General features: G+C 46.5%; 1 protein-coding gene and 1 long non-coding RNA gene across 3 annotated transcripts in view; one reads left to right on the forward strand and one right to left on the reverse strand.

The window, feature by feature from the left end:
- DBNDD1 (dysbindin domain containing 1) overlaps nt 1-15,878 on the forward strand; it is a 249,968-nt gene extending 234,090 nt beyond the window's left edge. The window contains exons 3-4 of the mRNA XM_085639644.1: nt 13,230-13,361; nt 14,618-15,878. Coding sequence (XP_085495770.1) covers nt 13,230-13,361; nt 14,618-14,781 — 296 coding nt within the window. The 3' untranslated portion in view covers nt 14,782-15,878. The remainder of the gene's footprint in view (nt 1-13,229; nt 13,362-14,617) is intronic.
- Nucleotides 1-19,223, reverse strand: part of LOC146776378 (uncharacterized) — a 129,280-nt gene that overhangs the window by 71,229 nt on the left and 38,828 nt on the right. The window lies entirely within an intron of this gene.

A 19,223-nucleotide genomic window follows, 5' to 3' on the forward strand; every position in this document is an offset into this window, starting at 1 on the left:
GGAGGGACCCAGAGGGAGAGCGCCCCTCACCTGGGCAGGCCACCATTCAGCTGAAGCCCCACCCTACAGGTGAGGTGGGAGGAACAGAACAAAGGGCTACTACCTATGCCTGTGTCTTAGCCACCCAGAAAGAGAACAGGGAGAAAGTAAAACCAATCGGAGAATTTCAGCTAAATAAGGTCCCTTTGTTGGTTGAATTAGGAATTGGTTTAGCCAGACATTTAATTCCCAGTCGCATCAGGATAGGATTGGTCTCGGTTTCTATTTTTGGGGAGGAATGTTGTGTCACACCTGTGTGGAGCTGTTTATACACCCCCTGGCTTTCTAATTCTGTCAAGGTGTGATCCACAGTGTAGTGCAGTTAAATATAAGAGACTTGCAGCGACAGAGAAGCACTCGGAATACATTGCTATTTCTGCTTTTATTCACCAGCAATGTGCCTAGATCAAGTCGACCTCATTGTAGAAACACAGCCAGCCAAAAAGATTTTGATCCCTAACTTGTCCAGGATTTGCTCCCTCTGTATATTTCCAATCAAGGCTACTCCAGCCAAGTCCCAACCCCTTAAGGGAGTTAGGACATGGCATGGGGCTGTGTATCACTCTTCAGCATGGTGTGTGTGTGCAGTTCAGTGATGCAGAGAAGAGAACCTCACATCTTAACTAATAGTGTCCCAAATGGAGGCTCCTGATAATTGCACACCATAAGGGTATTCCCTGACAAGCAGGCAATGTCTTCTGTTCCAGAGGATCACCTGTCAGGTGCCACGAAGTGCAAAGGGTGGCCAAAGGGTCAAACTGGCATTTTTGTTCATCTAGGTTACAGCTTTCAGACTTTGGAACAAGATTTCTATTTGTGCGTCTAGATGGAGTCTCTACCAGGATAATGCGTTAGCAAAGGTAAAGTACCTTGTTTAGTCGCAGATTCCCTACTTTAGAATAGATGCCAAAGCAATCCCTACCCGGAAGTGGGTCTGTGAAGAACAAGTTACTTACCTTCGGTAACGATGTATCTGGTAGAGACATATTCTAGTTGTAAATTCCTTACCTTTAGAATTTCCCCCAGGTATCAGTCGGGATCCAGAGAATTTTTCTTTAGCAGTACCACCTGTTAGGTGGCGTTGGTTGGCTCTGCTTCCGTTGTCAGCATCGTGGGCACCGGGATGACGTCGCGAGACCTACATAGACGTCACCCATGCCTGCTGACTTCAGTTCTTAACACGACTTTCCACACCAGAAGCGCAGAGCCATGAAAGACACTGACCACTGGTGCGTCAAAACTGGGGGCCTTTAGGGAAGTCTCTACCCCTAGAAATCAGTTCGTTGAGCGTGGAGAATGGGTGGGGCGGTAAGGAATCTAGAACTAGAATATGTCTCTACCAGATACATTTTTACCGAAGGTAAGTAACTTGTTCATCTGATAAAGACTTCTAGATTCCTCACCTTTTTAATAGATACCCCAGCAATACCATCCCCGGAGGAGGGTCTGCAAACCAAGATCAAACCAGAAAGTCCTGGAGGACCGAACGGGCAAAGTACCCATCCCTCCTGACTTGGTTATCCAGACAGTAGTGTCTGGTAAATGTATGCAGGTATGCCCATGTTGCTGCCTAACAGATGTCAAGGACTGGAACTCCACGTGCTAATGAAATGAAATGAAATGAATGAAATGAAATGAAAAAGAATTTCTAAAGCGCATGGCTGCCCTTGAGCGTCCCAGCGCTACGTGTACACACAGACAGACCTCCTCTGAGCCGCATCCAGAGATGTTAGTCATTCTGGGGGAAAAGGAACGTTTTAAGGGATTTTCGGAATCTGGTCAAGCTAGGTTCTTTCCTCATTGATGTTGGGAGGGAGTTCCAAATGCTGTGGTTGCTGCCGTTGCTCTGGTGGAATGAGCACGCAACCCTACAGTAGGGTCCTTTTTCGCCAGCGCATAGCATATTTTGATGCAAAGGGCATCCCATCGGGAGATGGTCTGTTTTTGAACAGCCTGACCTTTCTTGGCACCCACATAGCCAATGAAGAGTTGATCATCCACCCGGAAGTCTTTTGTGCAATCAAGATAAAAAGACAATGAATTTTGGGTCCAGACGGTGGAGTCTCTCCTCCTCCTCAGAGGGATGTGGGAGTGGATATAAGGTGGACATTGTGATAGAGTGTCCCCCATTTAAACGCATGATGACCTTAGGAAGGAATGAAGGCTTGGTCCGAAGCACCACTTTATCTGGAAAGACAGATAGAACAGGTGGCTTAGAAGATAAAGCCTGCAGCTCGCTCACCCTGTGAGCAGAGGTGATGGCTACAAGAAAGGCAGTTTTGAGAGTCAGCAACCTGAGGGGATAGTTATGAAGAGGCTCGAAGGGAGCACACATAAGAAAGGTAAGAACCAGATTCAAGTTACATTAGGGCATTACAAAAAGAGATGGAGGGAATAGATGAGTAAGGCCCTTAAAGAATCTGTTAACGATGGGAGACTTGAATAAAGAAGGCTGATTTGGCAGCCGAAAAAAAAGCAGAGGTGGCTGCAAGATATCCTTTAAGAGTGGCCAAGGCAGATCCCTGCTGGGCCAAAGAAAGTATATACAAGAGAGCCTCTGAAAGAGAAGCAAAATGGGGATCAACAGCCGTTGCTGTGCACCATGTCACAGACTTATACCGTTTTAGTGAAGGGACTCCTGTCGGCCAAGATAACATCACAGACTTCGGGCAGAAGGTTGAAATCTGTCAACTGCTGCCGCTCAACCTCCACGCAAGGAGGTGAGACTGGACAGGTTAGGATAAAGAACTCTCCCCTGCTGCTGCAACAGAAGATCCTCCCTAAGGGCCTGTCAGATCAGAGGAAAAACAGCAAAAAAGGGATTAAACCCCAAACCCCTCCCCCCTCCTCAGCAGAGGACAGCAGTAATAACTCATTATCTGGATTGAAAGGTGAACTGGCATTATTAATGTAGTATAAGTGAGGAGGAGGCATTAGCACTGCCTACTCTAGGTGTCAACATGTCATGAGTGCTCTTCATCACCTTCTAGCCCAAAAGGAATGCCAGGAATGAAAACAGGGCTGAAAGTCCCTTCTGGCATCAGAACCGACATCGGTCCGGCTCCGTGCCCACTTCAGGGATGAGGATGGGGTCAGCGCCAGCCGGGAGCGTTGTTGTCTGGACCTACGTTGGGGAAGGTCGAGTGAGATCGATCGGTGTTGATCCTGGTCGACACCACGGGGCCGAAAGGTGCACCCGCAGAGCCGGGCTGCCTAAATAGGAGTTACAAGGCCTCCTAAAACTTTTGGATCTGGGCGAGAGACGCTCCGCCTCCCGGAAAGGGAGGGAGGCGAGGAGTTGTCTCAGAAAGAGAAGGAGCCTTTGAGCGACAACGCTCGGTATCCCGCGTCGTGTCGGCCGACCGACGGGGAGAAGCCAAAAAAGGCCTGTGCTGCTTCGACTTCTTTTTGTGCTTCCCTGACTTACCCGAAGATCTTCCTGACCTCTTGGATCGTGAGGAGTGTGGGCTCCACGACCGTTCTCGAGACCTTCCCCTCAAAAGACAATGGGAGAAACTTGGAGCCGAGCGCTGGTCCTCCAGCAGCTTTCGGGACTACTCCAGCAAATCCTTCGGGTCATGGCTCGGCAGATGGAGCATGACTTCGGGTCGTGGGCACGCTCCAGACACCAAAGGCACATGAGGTGCGTTTCCATCACGGACATCATCCGGTGGCAGGAACCGCAGGGCTTGAAATCGATCCTTCGCTGGGATATCCTCGACGCACCAGGAGTCTACGACTTGAAAAAGACGTCGACAAAAAGTTGAAAAAAGTTAGCCAAAAAGTAGCTAGTGGTAGCTCTCTCCGGATCTGCACTAGGCTGGTGCAGAAAAAGAAAGAAGTGACCACGTGCATGGGCGGCATCGATGTAGGTCCCGCGACATCATCCCAGTGCCCACAATGGGTGCAGAGCCGCCAGACGCCACCTAACGACATGCAGGAGTACTGCTAAAGAAAAAAACTCCGGATCCAGACTGACGACTGGGGGAAATTCTAAAGATAAGGAATCTACAACTAGAAGTCTCTATCAGATGTGACTCAGACCAAAGAGCCCTGAGGACCAAACGGGCATACCAGACCTGACTGTCAAGGTAGTAGTGTTTAGTAAACATATGCAGAGAATCCCACATAGCAGACTGACAGATGTCCAGGACAGGGACCTCGTGAGCTACCTCACTGGTCATGGCCTGGGCTCTGGTAGAATGAGCCTGCAAGCCCTCAGGACTCAGGAGGTTGCTTCTTGGCCAGTGCGTAGCAGATTTTAATGCAGAGTACAATTCATCTGGAGATGGTCCACTTCTGTACTGACATCCCTGTGAACGACATAGAAAGGTGTTAACACCTTCCATAAGGAAGAGTCACAGTTACGGAAAACCAGTTTCTCTGGGAGGAAGCTGGTGTATGGTGGTTGAACAGACAGAACCTGTAACTTGCTGACCCTCCTGGCCGTTTGGATGGCCACCAAAAAAACTGTCTTGAGTTTCAGGAGTCGGAGTGGATATCTATGCATGGGTTCGAAGGGGAAACACATCAGGTAGGTCAAACCAAATGAAGGTCCCATTGGGGCATAATGAATGATTTGGAAGGAAATGTGTTGATGGCCTTTCAGGAAAAATGTCCCAACAGGTGACTTGAACAGGGAAGGGTGATCCAGTAACCACTAAAAAGCAAATATGGCTGAAAGACACCCCTTAACTGTGCCCAGAACAAGGCCTTGCTGGGCTAAAGATGAAACAAACAACAACACTTTAGAACAGGGTGCAGTTAGTGGATCAATAGGTTTGTCAGTGCACCAAGCCACAAACTTTTCCCAATGGCAGGCATATACGTTCTTTGTCGATGGAAACCTGGCTCCCATAATGACACCACAAACCTCCGAATGGAGGTTGAATACTCTAAACTGACTCCATTTAAATTTCCATGCATGAAGGTGGAGACTACGCAGGTTCAAATACAGCATCCTGCCCTGTTGCTGTGACAGGAGATCTCCCAAAGGGGCAGCCTCATCGGCGGATACATGTACATGCTCAGGAGTTCTGGATACCATACTCTCCTTGCCCAATCCGGAGCCACCAGGTTGACTTGGCTCTGATCAGTTCGGATTTTCTTGAGGATCCGGGGGAGGAGATATATCGTGGAAATACACATAGGAGTCCGCATTCCAGTTTAGTCGGAATGTATCTCCGAGCGAGAGCAGCTTTGGAAACTCCAATGTGAAGAAGTGCAAACATTACACGTTTTCAGTGGTGGTACATAGATTTCTAACCAGTCCTGAAAGAGATCTTGAGCAACCTCCGGATGCAGATATGGTCTGCAAGGCATCGACAGCTGAGTTTGTCTGCCTTGGCATTTAGGTATCGCACCAGGTGCTGCATGAACAGGAAAATATCTTGATGTCAAATCCAGAGGCCCAGAGCCTCCTGGCACAGGGTCTACGACCCCACTCTGCCCCACTTGTTGCAGTAACACATGGCTGTATTGTTGTTTGTGAATACCCGAACCAACTTCCCTTTGAAGGAGGACAGGAAAGCTTTCCATGCCAAGCAATTCACTTTCTCTGCCAGAGACCAGAGGCCCCTGATCATCACCTCTCCCTTATGGCCACCGCAGTCCAGAAGCCATGCTTCGGTCATCACTGGGTGGGGAAGGGAGCGGGGGCTGCCTCTGACTCAGTCGTGATCTGTTAACCACTGCACATCAATTGCAGTCTCCTTAGAAATGTGTACCAGGTCGGAGAGATTATCCTGGTGTTGTGTCCACTGGGACTTCAGAGCCCACTGCACAGCCTGCATATACTAGCAGAATGCAGGAGGCCATCAGACCCAGGCTTCTCGAAGTCTGACTCACTGAAATCCAGGAATGAGGTTAAAACATTGGGATCATAGCCCGAATGCCTTGACTCTCCACTCCGGACTTTAGGCGCGGAATTACACTGTGTCCAGAAATGCTCTGATAAAGGAGTGTCTGAGAAGGAGTCGGTGTGACTTTGTTATATTGATAGTGACCCCCAGTGAATAAAAGAGGTCCACCATAGTCTGGAGGTGGCTGACGACTGCCTGGGGTGAGTCTGCCTTCAGCAGCCAGTCATCGAGGTGGGAAAGACTGGAACCCCTGACCTACGCAGATGTGCTACAACCACAACCTTGGTGAACACCCAAGGGGAACTGATGAAACCAAAGAGGAGCACAGCAAACTGGAAATGCTTCTGGCCCACTGTGAACCACAGGTAACACCGAGGGGCCTGCATGGTCGTGAAAATAGGAGACCTGCAGGTCCAGTGTTACCAACCAGTCTTCAGGCTCAAATGTAGACAGGCACTGAGCAAGCATGAGAATATTGAATGTGTCCTTCCTCAGGAAGGCATTGAGAGGGTGCAGGTCTAGGATAGGGTGGCAGCCTGCGTCCTTCTTGGGCACCAGAATGTAGAGGGAATAACAACCATAATCCACTTCTGGGTTCTGGTAGCACCCTGTCGATGGCTCCTGTGGCTAAAAAAGCCTGCATTTATTTTTGTAATATGGAGAGGTGTTGCTCAGTTAGCCAATCTAAGGACGGTGGCAGGGATGGCGATGTTTCTGCAAATGGAAGGACGTAACCCCACAGGACAATTTGAAGCACCCATTTGTCTGAAATTATGGCATGCCCTTAGAGCAGGTGGTGCCTGATCCTGCTGCCAACAGGGTGTCCATGTTGGTGTGAGGACATACTAAAGAGGCTTGGAGGAAGAGGCTGCCAGGGGTGTGGCGCACTGGGCAGCTCTCTGGCTTTGAGTCCCACAGGATTTGTGGGAGCCGACCCTGTGAACACGAAAAAGCTGGGAAGCCTGATGGCTGTGTTGGCTGAATTGGAAGGATGCAGCTGGTGGCCCCTACAATAGCTACAGAAAGAGTGAAAAAGAGTGTGGCTGGCATGGGCACATGGTGAGTTCCAACTGCTGGGTGGTGACCCTACTCTCCTTAACGCTCTCAAGCGATGAATTGGCCTTGTCGCCGCACAGACGAGTGCCAGCGGATGGCATGTCCATAAGGGATGCCTGGACATACCACGAGAAGCCAACTGATCTCAACCAAGCGAAGCACCACTAATGAAGCAATGGCCCTGTCCAGAGAGGCTGTTGTGTCCAGCCTGCTGATGAAGATCTTGGCTGCATCCCTGCCATTGGCTTGGGCCTCCTCCCAGACCATGGACAGCAGTTGCGCAACAGAGACCCACACTTTGTTGCTATATCAGCCCTAAAGGCACACAGTGTACACCGACGGCAGCATAAGGCTGGTGGAAGAGAAAATCCACTTCCCATTGGTATCCAGTGTCTTCAAATCCCTCTCTGGTGGAGTGGTAGGGAATGCGTCACAGTTAACCTCAGAGGTAGAGGGTTGCACCACCAGCATCTCAGGAGTGGGATCATGGGTCCCCAGGAGCAGTGCAAGTGTGGCATGTGAGTGTACTGTGCACAGAGGCACCTGTGCACGGCTTGGCCCAGGGCCTAAGCAGGACATCAGAAAAGAGCAAAAGGGATTCTATGTGGGACTCCCCAGGCTGACGCATCTCCGTCAAGACATTGGTCTGGACTTCCACCTAGGATAGGGTCGAGAACCTCAGCCATCATTTGTCCTACAATAGCAAAGGAGACTCCTTACTTCATACCCACACTAGGAGGAGAGACCAGGTCAGTGTCATATGAGGCATCCAGACCAGAGGCATCAGGCAGGTCCTCATACCTGTTGTCAGATCCACCCCAGATATTCTACTCACAAGCCCTATAACGAAAAAGAGGCACTGTCTCTGACCTGGAAGGTCGTGGTCCAGTTTGCGCCATAGCCAACTTTGGACGACGATGGTCTGGCATCATATCAGAGCCAGGAACGACAATGGGTTCAGCTCTGCTGAAGCTGGGTATGGTGTCACTGGACCAAACGCGCGAAGGTCATGGATTCACGACTCGAGTCACTTCAGATCCAGGAACGGATCCCTAGGGCCTGATAGGTGCTGAGGGTGAACATGGCGGCAGTAACCCAGTCGGGGCACCTCCCAAAACTTGTGGGGCCCAAGTGGCTCCAGAGGGGTCTGGACGCCCAAAGACAAAGTGCATGGTGGCATAGAACTCCTTGAGTTGGGAGCAGGTCGCTCCGGCTTCCGGAACTTCAGGGAGATGCAGATCCGCAGGGGATGAAATTGAGTGGGGCCTAGACTTGTGACATCATTCCCATGCTTCGTCTGAAGACTTGGATCGATGTAGCGAAGTCAAAGGCCACTTCGACTTCTTGGTCTTTTTCTTGTGGGACTTATCAGACGATGACTTCGACCTGGACAACAACTGGTGGGAAAGACTCAGAGAGTGGACCTTGGACCTTCCATGGGACCGGACCTGGAGCAGTGCTGAGTCGTCCAGTATAGAGTGGTCAGGAGCTTCACCGCCTGCTCCCAGATTACTTTGGGGTTCATTGTACTGTAGTCGGGGCAGGCCCTGGAGAAGTAGGCAGTCTCCAGGCACCACAAGCAAAACCAGGTTGGGATCAGGAACAGACATTTGCCTATGACACGCTCCGCAGGGTTTAAAACCCAACAGGCTTCTTACAAGAGATCCCTAAGGCACTCTAGGTGCAAAAAGGCTCAAAAAGGTCAACAAAACGTCAAAAACATGGCACAACAAAAATGACTGGGGTAGCTCTTCTGGATCCTTGCTGATGGTGTGGAAAAACAGGAACTGAGGTCAGCATGCTGAGGTGGTGCCTATATAGGTACTACACACATTACTTCCAGCTCGGACGAGGCTGACGCGGAGCTGTTCTGGCGCACAGAGGTACTGCTAAAGATTTTCCAGACCCAGTCTTAGGCCTAGGGAATATTCTAAGGAGAGGAATCTGACGCTAGAAGTCTCTATCAAATTTTTTGCTCATAACAATTAAAAGGGTTTCAGACAGCACAGCCCTTACTGCAGCCTGCCATTGAGCTGAACACATCCATGCATGGTGTACAACTCACCTTAGGGTGCACATCCTCCTCCAAGTGTCATAACTTAACAAGGTTCAACATTCTGGCAAATAGGTATTTATCCTTGTAGAGTGCTGATCTTCCAGGAATCATAATTGCACTGGGGGACACAACTAGTTCTAGGGTTCACCACAGCCTACTATGTTTCACTACTGCAACCAGTATATACTACACTTACTAGAGTTCACAACTTTTAATAACATTCATATTTTTTTCAGAGTGCTTAGAATTGCTGCCAGGATTCACAACTCTTACAAAGACACACATTTCACACTGTGATGTGGAGCTCGTTGGTGTGCGATTGCTATCAGGAATTGTGACTCTTGCCACGATACACCACTCTTACAAGGGTTTGCAATTCCTAACAGCCTCTTGAAAAGCTAACAGAGCATTGCTGCTGCCAGGGCTCCATTGCACTGAGTGCATATAGGTCTAGCACAGTATCCCTGGGCACCTGGGGTGCAATGTATTCAATGGTTCCTTTAGGCTCATCGAAGTATTAACAACTGTTTTGGAGAAGTAAATAGATAGTACCTCAAAAGACCATTATGTGGCAAGTACATCAGACTGCAACAGACAAAGTGGACACATACACACACACAGAAGTTAAATTAGCAAACTTTATATTGTTTATATTGATTCTTTAATTTCTATGTGTGTGTCCTGTTTGTGTTTTGTAATATGAAATATTTGCTATACAATGTTCTTGTGAATTACATTTTATTTACAACTTCCAAATAGTCATTCATATTTAAATTAACCTGATGGAACCATTACTTCGTTGAATATAAGGTTTCGGAGCCTAGAGGGCTTAGAAGCCCCTACAGGGTTTTGTAGCTCATACTATAGCTTCTGACTAGTGCCAGGCTTTGCAACTCCTGCTACAGTCGGCAACAGTGTATCTTCACTATGGTTTGCGGCTCCTACCACTGTCCCTACTAGGATGCATGGTTACTTCCATTACCCGTACCCTAGCCTACTTGGAAGATCAACTCCGTCTAGGCTGTGAGACTTCTCTCAAGTATGATCCTCCTTTTGGGTTATCCAAGCCTACTAAATCTCAGTAGAGTTACCAGAAAATATGAGTCCTATTTTTGCTACTGCGGTGCATTTCTTCTACCTGCTTTTACAGTTTTGACTAGGGGTCAGGGATCCTGCTAGAATGCATAATTAATATTTGGCTTTGATAGATGTAGTAATACTGCTAACCATTTTCCCCTTTGACTTTTAAGAACTCCTTCGGACAGGCTTACAAACTCGCACATCTTACTAGTGACCACAAAGCTACTTCAAATGGATAACAAAACACTAAATGTCAGGAAAAGAAAGAACCACACATACCAATCTACTAAAAATGTATAAACACAGCAAATATTTTTCAAATTGATTCCAAAGGGAGAATTAAAGTTTTCTTCTGGGGTGACTATATTCTAAAAATTAATTACTAGCCTTTCACCATCATTTTCTCCAAACCAGGCTTCAAAACTCAGTAGTCTGTAATGGGGCTCGAACTCTTGATCACCTCCTCAAGCAATGTGACTTCATAAACAATGTAAAGAGTAACAAACATTTGCTTTGACTTACTCTAGTAGTAGTACTACTAGCTTACTACTGAATTCCAGGAGTAAGCCAGGATTACTCCAGAAGTAAACGACTAGTACTATAAAAGTAATTCACACCTATTCATAAGGTTCACCTTCCTGCACAAAATCATCCTTACAGCTATATTCCTCTTTCAATTTGTGTTGCTGAATGCAGGACACATTGAGAAAGTAACAAAGACAAATAAATATATCTGTCATCCTTACACCTCTGTCAGGGAGGCACACCATTTTTGTAAATCTAGATTTGCATCAAAATAGATGGGTGGATGCATAGGAATGCCCATGCTCCACCCTGTAACGCCCACCTGACAGAAAGTAATGCAAGGCAGCACTGCTTTACTTTATATTTACTGAACCACTGAAAGTGACTGTGTGTGGCTTAGTAAATGCCAAAAAGGATTTGCATATCAGGCTGTGGCACAGAAGTGATGCAACCCCAATGCAAATCATGATAAATCTGGGCCAATAAGTTGTGCCTTTTTAAAGATGGCTTAAGACAATGTGTTTTTCCTGCAGATAACTTCAACAGGTAATGTTTTCCCCTTACTGGTGACTTCTTCCAAACACTTTTTCTCTCTAAATATTACCTCACTGAACAAACTTTCCGCAATTGTCTTAAAGGAGGCAGAACTGCAACCCCCAATACTTTCTAGGATGAGTTTAGTGTGTCCGGGCAAGAGTTTGGATTTTTTTGGTTGATTATGATAAAATATCCAATTGATGCAAGTATATCAAGTGATACTGGTGAGAAGTTTGTGCTTTTATTTGTTTGTCAGAAAAGAACAAGGATGGCACAGCCAACACGTGTTTCGCCCTCTAACCGGCCATCAGGCCTAGGGCTTCTTCAGGGCTGAGCAGGGATAAAATTGCCATAAGAGTTCATAGCACCCAGTCCAGTGGATCATATAGTTAGTATATGAGGGTGTGTTAGGTGGGAATAGAGGAGGAGGGGTGAGGAAGTGAACAAGTTGTTGAAGGAGACCCGTGAAAAGAAAGGAAGGAGGGAAGAGAACAGAGTTACAATATGAGAGAAGGGCAAGGGTTGTTCCCGAAAATTAAGGTGTAGTTGCAAGGAGAAGTATATGTGTGGGTCAATGGAGGATAGATATTATGTGGGGGTCAACATTAGTGATTGGGGTGGTCATGCAAGGAGCGGTTAGGTGGTGTGGAAAGAGGGGGGATGTGATAACGGTATTAGGATCATTTAGATGGTGAGGGAGAGAGATAAATAGAAAGTAGGAAGAGGGTAGGTTGGCATTAGCGGAGGAACATTACATACAATTAAGACATTTGCATGATTGTTTACGTTCAGTCAAATACAAACAGAATGACAAATATGATAGAGGAAGGTGAATAAATTACGAGATGTTTGAGAAACAACAAGTAACGATGGCGCGCGTATGCAAAAAGACATTCAGAGCCAATGGCAATTGACGATGTACATGTTTGTAAAGATTTCATAATTGCAATAATTTTGACAGCGTATGTGTCCAGGACAGGAGCGGGACAGAGACCCGTTCGTAACATGCATGTTTGTAACACCATCATGGTGACGAAGGCATTATTTCAATTTTACAGATTCAAGCGAACATTCAAGATCACAAACGAGGGGAGAGCATGTCATACAAGAAGCCGGGTAGTCAGGAGAGTTAATAGTTAAGGTACAATTCGTGATGGTAAAGCAATGACACGGTCAAGAGACGTCAAAAACAGGATATGTAAACAAGAATGAACATGATACAGTTAATCACAAGGAATCAACGATACGATTATGGGTTAAATCAGATGCCAGATGGTAGAAAAACAGTATATAATTACAGAATTAATTGGAGTTCAGCGTCAAGGCGGTCCGGTCAGGTATGAAAGGAAGGAAGAGAAGTTTACTTTAGTCACATTATTTAGAGGTGGCGTCAAGAACAGTGAGGCGGTGATAAGGGCGGGCCGCGGGTCGGACGTGTCCTTCGTTTAAGATCAAGGTGATTTGGAAAATGCAGTATCATGCAAGTATTAATTATTAATAATCTTGTGATGTCATTAGAAATAATGGAGGCAGTAGTCATGGGCATTGTGGCAATATTGTGGAGTGTGGCTAGTTCAAGGTGTCAGAAGTGCTCATACGCGCTCGATCAAGGTAAAAGCGTAGGAATCGTACGTGAATGCCAACCGTTGCATAATATTGGTGTTTTATTTAAAAGTGTGTCGGAATTGTGAGACGTACAGGTGCGCTCGGCGTATTGAGTGAGCAAGGCCATGTGAGGTGCTCAAAAAGATCGAGATTCCCTTACCGGGAGGTCAGGTAATGGGATATCAAAATGATCGTGAGGGTTTGTCAACCCGAAGATTCTAAGAGGGAAATCAAAACAATGAAGAACAAATTGAAATGCGGGTCAAAATACTTTCTAGCACTTAGTCACTTTGGGATGTTATATTCGGTTACACCTCCATAATGTTGAAAGTGCTCTATTTATCAGCAGACATTCGTTATGCAACAGTCTAAAATCTGAAGTAGAGTTGAATAGGGCACTGTAGGCTCCAAAATCGTTATCTACTTCTAATATCTTTGTTTATCTCTTCTTTGCCCTTCCCTATGTGTAGAACCTCTCAGCAGTGTTTCTTCATTGGAGGTGCACTTTGATCTACTTGACTTGACGGAGCTCACTGACATGTCTGACCAAGAGCTGGCCGAAGTCTTTGCTGACTCCGATGACGAGACCGAATCTTTACCAGGTGAGGTTAAGAGGAGCGTTTTGAAGGTCGCAGATCATAGTGCCGGGTCTCCGGTACCAACTGCTCAGACTGCTTGCTCTGCATTTAGTGGCAAGGAGCAACCTTCCAATGAAGCAGTTTGTGCATGAGTCTACCACTGATCCCTTTGTCGTCTTGACTAAGCAAGGGTATAGCACAGCGTGCGTGTTAGTGTTAGCTGGAGGAGGGGTCTCACTCTCTTGAGTTCCTAAGGCTGTCATCCTGAGGTCTCTTATATCTTTATATCCAAGAATCTCTTCTAATAGTGCATCACAGATCTCAACAAACATTAACAGAAATAAATGTACCAGTAGTGCCTCCCTTCAATATTAATTCCTCTGGGCTATACAAAACAATCGGCAATATCACCAAATTTCCAGTAATCTAACACGTGGGAATCATAACCACAGACTCAGGCTACGTACAAACAATGGCTCCCACTACACCACAACAGGAGACCCAAACAATCTAGAAACAGCTCCCCCACAGAAGCCCAGCTATCTACAGACCTTGGGATTACACTTCACCTTCCATCAGAGACCCATAGAATGTATGATCTGTCACTGGTGCTTTGCACTACACCCTCTAACAAACAGAGGTTTTTAGGTCTGGTCTATCTCAGATGATCTTTACTCCGTACAGATATTACCAGAATCGATCAGGATGGAAGGTTCACAACTTAGGAATACCTTAGTCTCCAAATACATCACTAGTATTTTAGAAGGAAAAAAACAATCAAAATGTGGTTTGCTCAAACCAGTTTATTGCACTTGAGACAAAGAGCAACAAAGTGGTCGACAAGCATTCTACACTCCTACACAATTGTCATTTGGAAATAGGGCACTTTTTATGGTCACCACCTACATATTATACTGTTTGCCTCTAGGTATCCAGTAGAGTGTTACAGTGCCCAGTTGGTTGCATGAAAGCAGAATACAAAGTAAATTATAAAATGAACAGACAAAGCTGTCAAACACTCATTTCCTACCAATAATACTAAAAGGCGAGCTAGCAGAAAGGGATTACTTAAGATTTTCCACAAACCTTGCTTATGACAAGCCGGCAGAACCAGGGTTAAATTAATCACATGCGAGTTAAGTTGATATGTTGAGACCCTTTCACAAGCTATTGTGACTACTAGACCAAAGCTTCTTTCTGTGATTATTTCATGTTACTTACGGTCTGAAATGTGTTGGAATGGAGGCATTAAATGCAAATTCTTTTCAATTTGTTGGCAGGCCTGCACCACCCACCACTACCTCGCGGAGGGTACATGCGATCCCCTTCTTGGACCAGGATGAAAGCGGATCACAGCCGGGAAAGGAAGCACTTGAGCGAGTCGGAGATACAGCCTGGCATGGTGGACAATTTCCTCACTTTGGAAAAACCAAAGGAGAACTAGGAGGCTTCGGGACTGCGATATCATTAAACGGGATCCCTCAAGAACCTATTCATTCATGGAATGTAAAATTAAGTGCCAACTCGTTACCATTGAGGGAACCAAAAAGACTGACAAATATGTGACCTCAATAGAAAAATCCTACCACCACCTACACAGAACATCTCAGCGATGGGTCCAGATATTACCAAGTAGCGTTAACAGCTGAACTGCTTTCTGTTGTTTGTGTGTGAGTTATCTAGGTGGTACAGCCTTCTTTTAAGTCTCTGTCTAGTTGATATTAGTTAAAACTGGAGTATTATTCCAGAGTAGTCCAAAAATGTGTCAGATGTCAGTCCACGCGGCTAAGAAGGTGCTAGTGTCTTCCCGATGGTGTGATTTTAGAACAATATACTTGTTAACAACTTTTTTAATTGTTTACGCTGCACAAAGCCTGTAAAAGAGAGTGAAAATGTACGATAATTCATGTGAGAAAGAGAAAGTTTAGGCATTAATTGTTGGACTTCGGCATTCTGGTGGCTGCGTAGCCAAGTTGAGTAAAGCGGGTCATTTCTTTGAACTGAAATTAATCTAAAAATATTGGGAAATGCCCTAGTAGTTAGGAAAATGGAGCGTTAAAGACAAGTAAATTCCACTCCTCACTGGACGCTGGAAATATGTACCAGCAAGATGATGTACTCTATGGATTTGTAAGCACATATTTCATCCCAGCTGCCTTATCCTCTTATTCAGAAGCATCAGGGCAGTTGTCTGAGCCAGTAGTCATTGGCAAATCTCTGGTGTTGTCTAAAACAATACATTCCACCAGCAAACGCATCACAAACATGCTTGAGAAGCCCCACAAGAAGCATGCATCATTGCCAATCACACCGCTGTGGCTTTGTCCATTGGCGGCCTCCACTGCAGTCACAGGCAGAGTTCTAAAGATGAGCTAGTTGCTATGATTCCACTGCACAATCTCCTTATGTCCAGCGTTACCTTGGTTTTCTGAGACTGTTGAAACAAATGGTGTACGTTCCAGCCACTGCATTATCCCTTAGGACAAGAAGGTGGGAAACAACTGCTGGAGAAGAATTAAATAAAATACTTGCTGAAATCTATTTCTGAAAGTGAAAGCTGTGGGTTGGTGTTATTGTTTTGTCCAGGTTGTTTAGGTTAAATGCGTTCATGTAGAAAGCGTTTAAACCTTTCAGTTCCTGCTCTGTTCTAACAAATTCGTCAGTTTTTTGTTGCCTTCTCCCTGTAAGGAGAAAACCCTAAATCTACCTCTAACATTCTTTAGATGTCCTTAGACAGCTGAAAACTGATGGGTGGAAATGCTTTAGTCAATGTGTCTTAATGACTTTGAATTTCTCAGAGTGACATTCAGTTCTGTCTGTTTTAGCAGATCTTTATCATTAACCTCTTCAGTGCCCATGACGAGATAGTCTCGTCATGGAGCACGGTTGCGCTGTGCCCATGACGAGACTATCTCGTCATGAACCCCACCCACTAGTGCAACGCCCGGCACAGGAGGGGGAAAGGGCGTGGCACTGAAGGGGTTAAGCAATGGGACCATTCATAACCTAGATACTGTTAGCCCAAAGTAGCAGCATATCTAAACTTACTAGACCAAATCACCTTTTCAGGGGAATGGAAGCAGTCTAGAGCCCATACATGTAGATCAGGTCTCCTAAGTGAAGTGTAAGAGACATCTAACCGTAGATTCTTCACCTTTTGAATACTTCCCCAGGCGTCATACTGAATCCAGAAACTTTTGAGCAGTATCTCTGCATGCTCTCAGCTGGCGCTGTGCAGATCCAACCTGGAATTGAGATGCAGAGTCAATATAGATGCCACTCCTGCGCACTGACCTCAGTTCCTTTCTTTCTGCGCCACCAGACACAGATCCGGAGCTACTGCTTGTCTCTTTCAGACAGGTTTTAAACCTTTAAGGACTGTTACAAGCAAATGTCTGTGACAGATTCACATTAGGTTTGCCTGAGGTCAAGCCACAGCTCTACGCCCTGTAGTGACTGCGCATCGATGAATCCAAATGCCATTCAGGATTGCGAGGCAAAGCTATATGTTGCTAAGCATCGGAAGACCCCATACGGGACCGATCCAAGTCCAAAAGTCGGTCCTGATCCCGCTCCTGGTACAGAAGTCAGTCGCAAGGTCAATCGTCATAGTGCTCCAAATCCTCCGCCAAGTCCAAGAAAAAAAGAAATCCAAGCGGGACTCGTCCCTTTCCGCCACTCTTGTACACCTGAGTAGGAGGGAGGGCGTTGCCATGCCTCTCAATCTTGTTCCCGGAGTCGATCAACATTGGAGCTAAACTTGCAACTTGTCCTGGCACAACCCCAATTTCCAGGGCCATCTGGGACACTGAGGCAGGTCCAGGAGTTCCATGAGACCATGTTGCAACTGTTTGCATCCATTCTGACTCCCTTTGGTGCGCCTGCAGCCTCACGGAGCCACAAAGGCACTCCATCTGGGATACCGTCAACGAGTTCGCCATTGGCACCAATTGGACCCTTTGTTACCACCACTGGACGTCTACCAGTGCTTTGCTTACTCCACCTCTGACCCCACAGTCCACACCAGTTCATGGAACATTAGCCCACGTTCCGAATTCTATGAAGCCAGGATTTGAGGAGCATCCAGGTCTCATATACTTCATTTCTTGTTTTGGCCGGATTCTGACACGGAGTATGATGAGGGGGATGAATTGATGCAAACCTAACTTGAAGAAAACTGATATGAGGACCTCCAGATTTAAGTGGCCTTGACACCAGCCTAGTCCCAGGCTATACAACTGAGGAAAGTGCCTCCTTTTTGATGGTCACACACAGGGTAGCCAAAGTTCTTGAACTTATCCTCCCTACGTTGGAGGTTAAAACCAATGCACTGACCAAAGTCCACCAGCCAGGGTGAACCAATATTGAGTCGCTGTTGTCTTAATGAGGCCCTTACAGACACCCTCTTAGGTTCCTGGGCCAAACTCTGCACTGGTCCCTTTGTGAATCACCAAATTGTGCGGCCCCATCCCCAGCAACCCCGCTTTTTTAGCTCGCCACCCCTGCCCTGAGAGCTTGTTGGTGCAAGCCTCTACCAGCCGGACAAACATGAATGCCTTCCTGACTACTCCCCCCAGATAGGAATCTAAAAGAGCAGAGAACTATGGGACGAGGGTATTTTCTTCCACAAGTTTGGCTCTCCGGTTGGTCAGTCCCAGTTTCCTTTTGGGCTGCTCTTCTCCCATTTATGGGATTGTGTCGCTCAAGTCCTCCCAGGTGTCATGGGAGACATTCATCCTGTATTGACGCAGGCCATACAAGCAGTGCTTAATTTGTAAAATATTAGGTGCCGGGGCTCTACCCAGGAGACCACTGCAGCTTGCACCACCCATCACCCTTGTCTTTGCTGCCAAAACAACTACATACCTTCTCTCTCGCATGTTCACATTATTCCAGGTCCCCACAGCTCAAGGAATGGCTGAGAAGGCAGATATTAGCAATGTTTTAATGTATATTGTTTCCTTAAACAACTGTTATACTGCTCATCTCTAAATTACATGAGCAGCGCCACCTTGTGGCAGACTGCCCTAAGTTTGGTGTTAACAATTAGGTGCTGGTGCCGAGCACCGGAAAGCACCAGCTCAAATTAAGCACTGCATACAAGATGATGGCTGTGATGCCGCTAAATTTACCATCCATTGTGTCCTGGATACCACAGATTCAATGGGGCAATCTTTTGGCACTAGCATTGCTATCCGTTGCCATGCCTGGCTAAAATTATTAGGTTTTTTGGGAGATGTCCAGGTGTCCCTTATGGACATGCTCTTTGATGGGACTTGCCCTGTTAGGGATAAAGTAGACTCCGCTCTAAATCGCTTCAAAGAAATCAGAGCCACAGCACGCTCTTTTGGATTGTCTATTCTGCCATGCCAACCACATCAGCCCTTTCGATCCTTCCGGGACTCTGGCAGGGGTACCCCATACGTACAATTACTTTAGCCTTAACAGGGTTTCCAGCTCTTTTTGAGCCCAACAAGTACAGCGCACCAGTCAGTCCACTGACAACACATATGAGTACCCAAGGCATCTCTCTGCGATGCATTCCACCTACCATGAGACTCTGGACTTCTCTGTGCCTTCCCGCTGATATCCCTCTTGCTACGATTTCTGAAGATCAGGAATGACAGAAGGTGATTGCTGTCAAATTGGCAGCCAGGCATTCCACAAGTAAAACTGTATACGTCTGTTGTTGGGACAGATTTGTGGTTTGGTGTGGCACACAACAGATAGACCCTCCTCCAGGCTAAGTTGTCTGATGTTTTGTTGTTTGTTCTCTCCCTTGCTCAGCAAGGATTGGCTTTGGGCATGGTTAAAGGGTACCTTTCAACTTTTTTGGGCTTCTTAAGGTTGCCAGACCAACCCCGATTATTAAATCGCCTGTTGTGA

The sequence above is a fragment of the Triturus cristatus genome, chromosome 12 (assembly GCF_964204655.1).
Source record: "Triturus cristatus chromosome 12, aTriCri1.1, whole genome shotgun sequence".
Taxonomy (NCBI): Eukaryota; Metazoa; Chordata; class Amphibia; order Caudata; family Salamandridae; genus Triturus; species Triturus cristatus.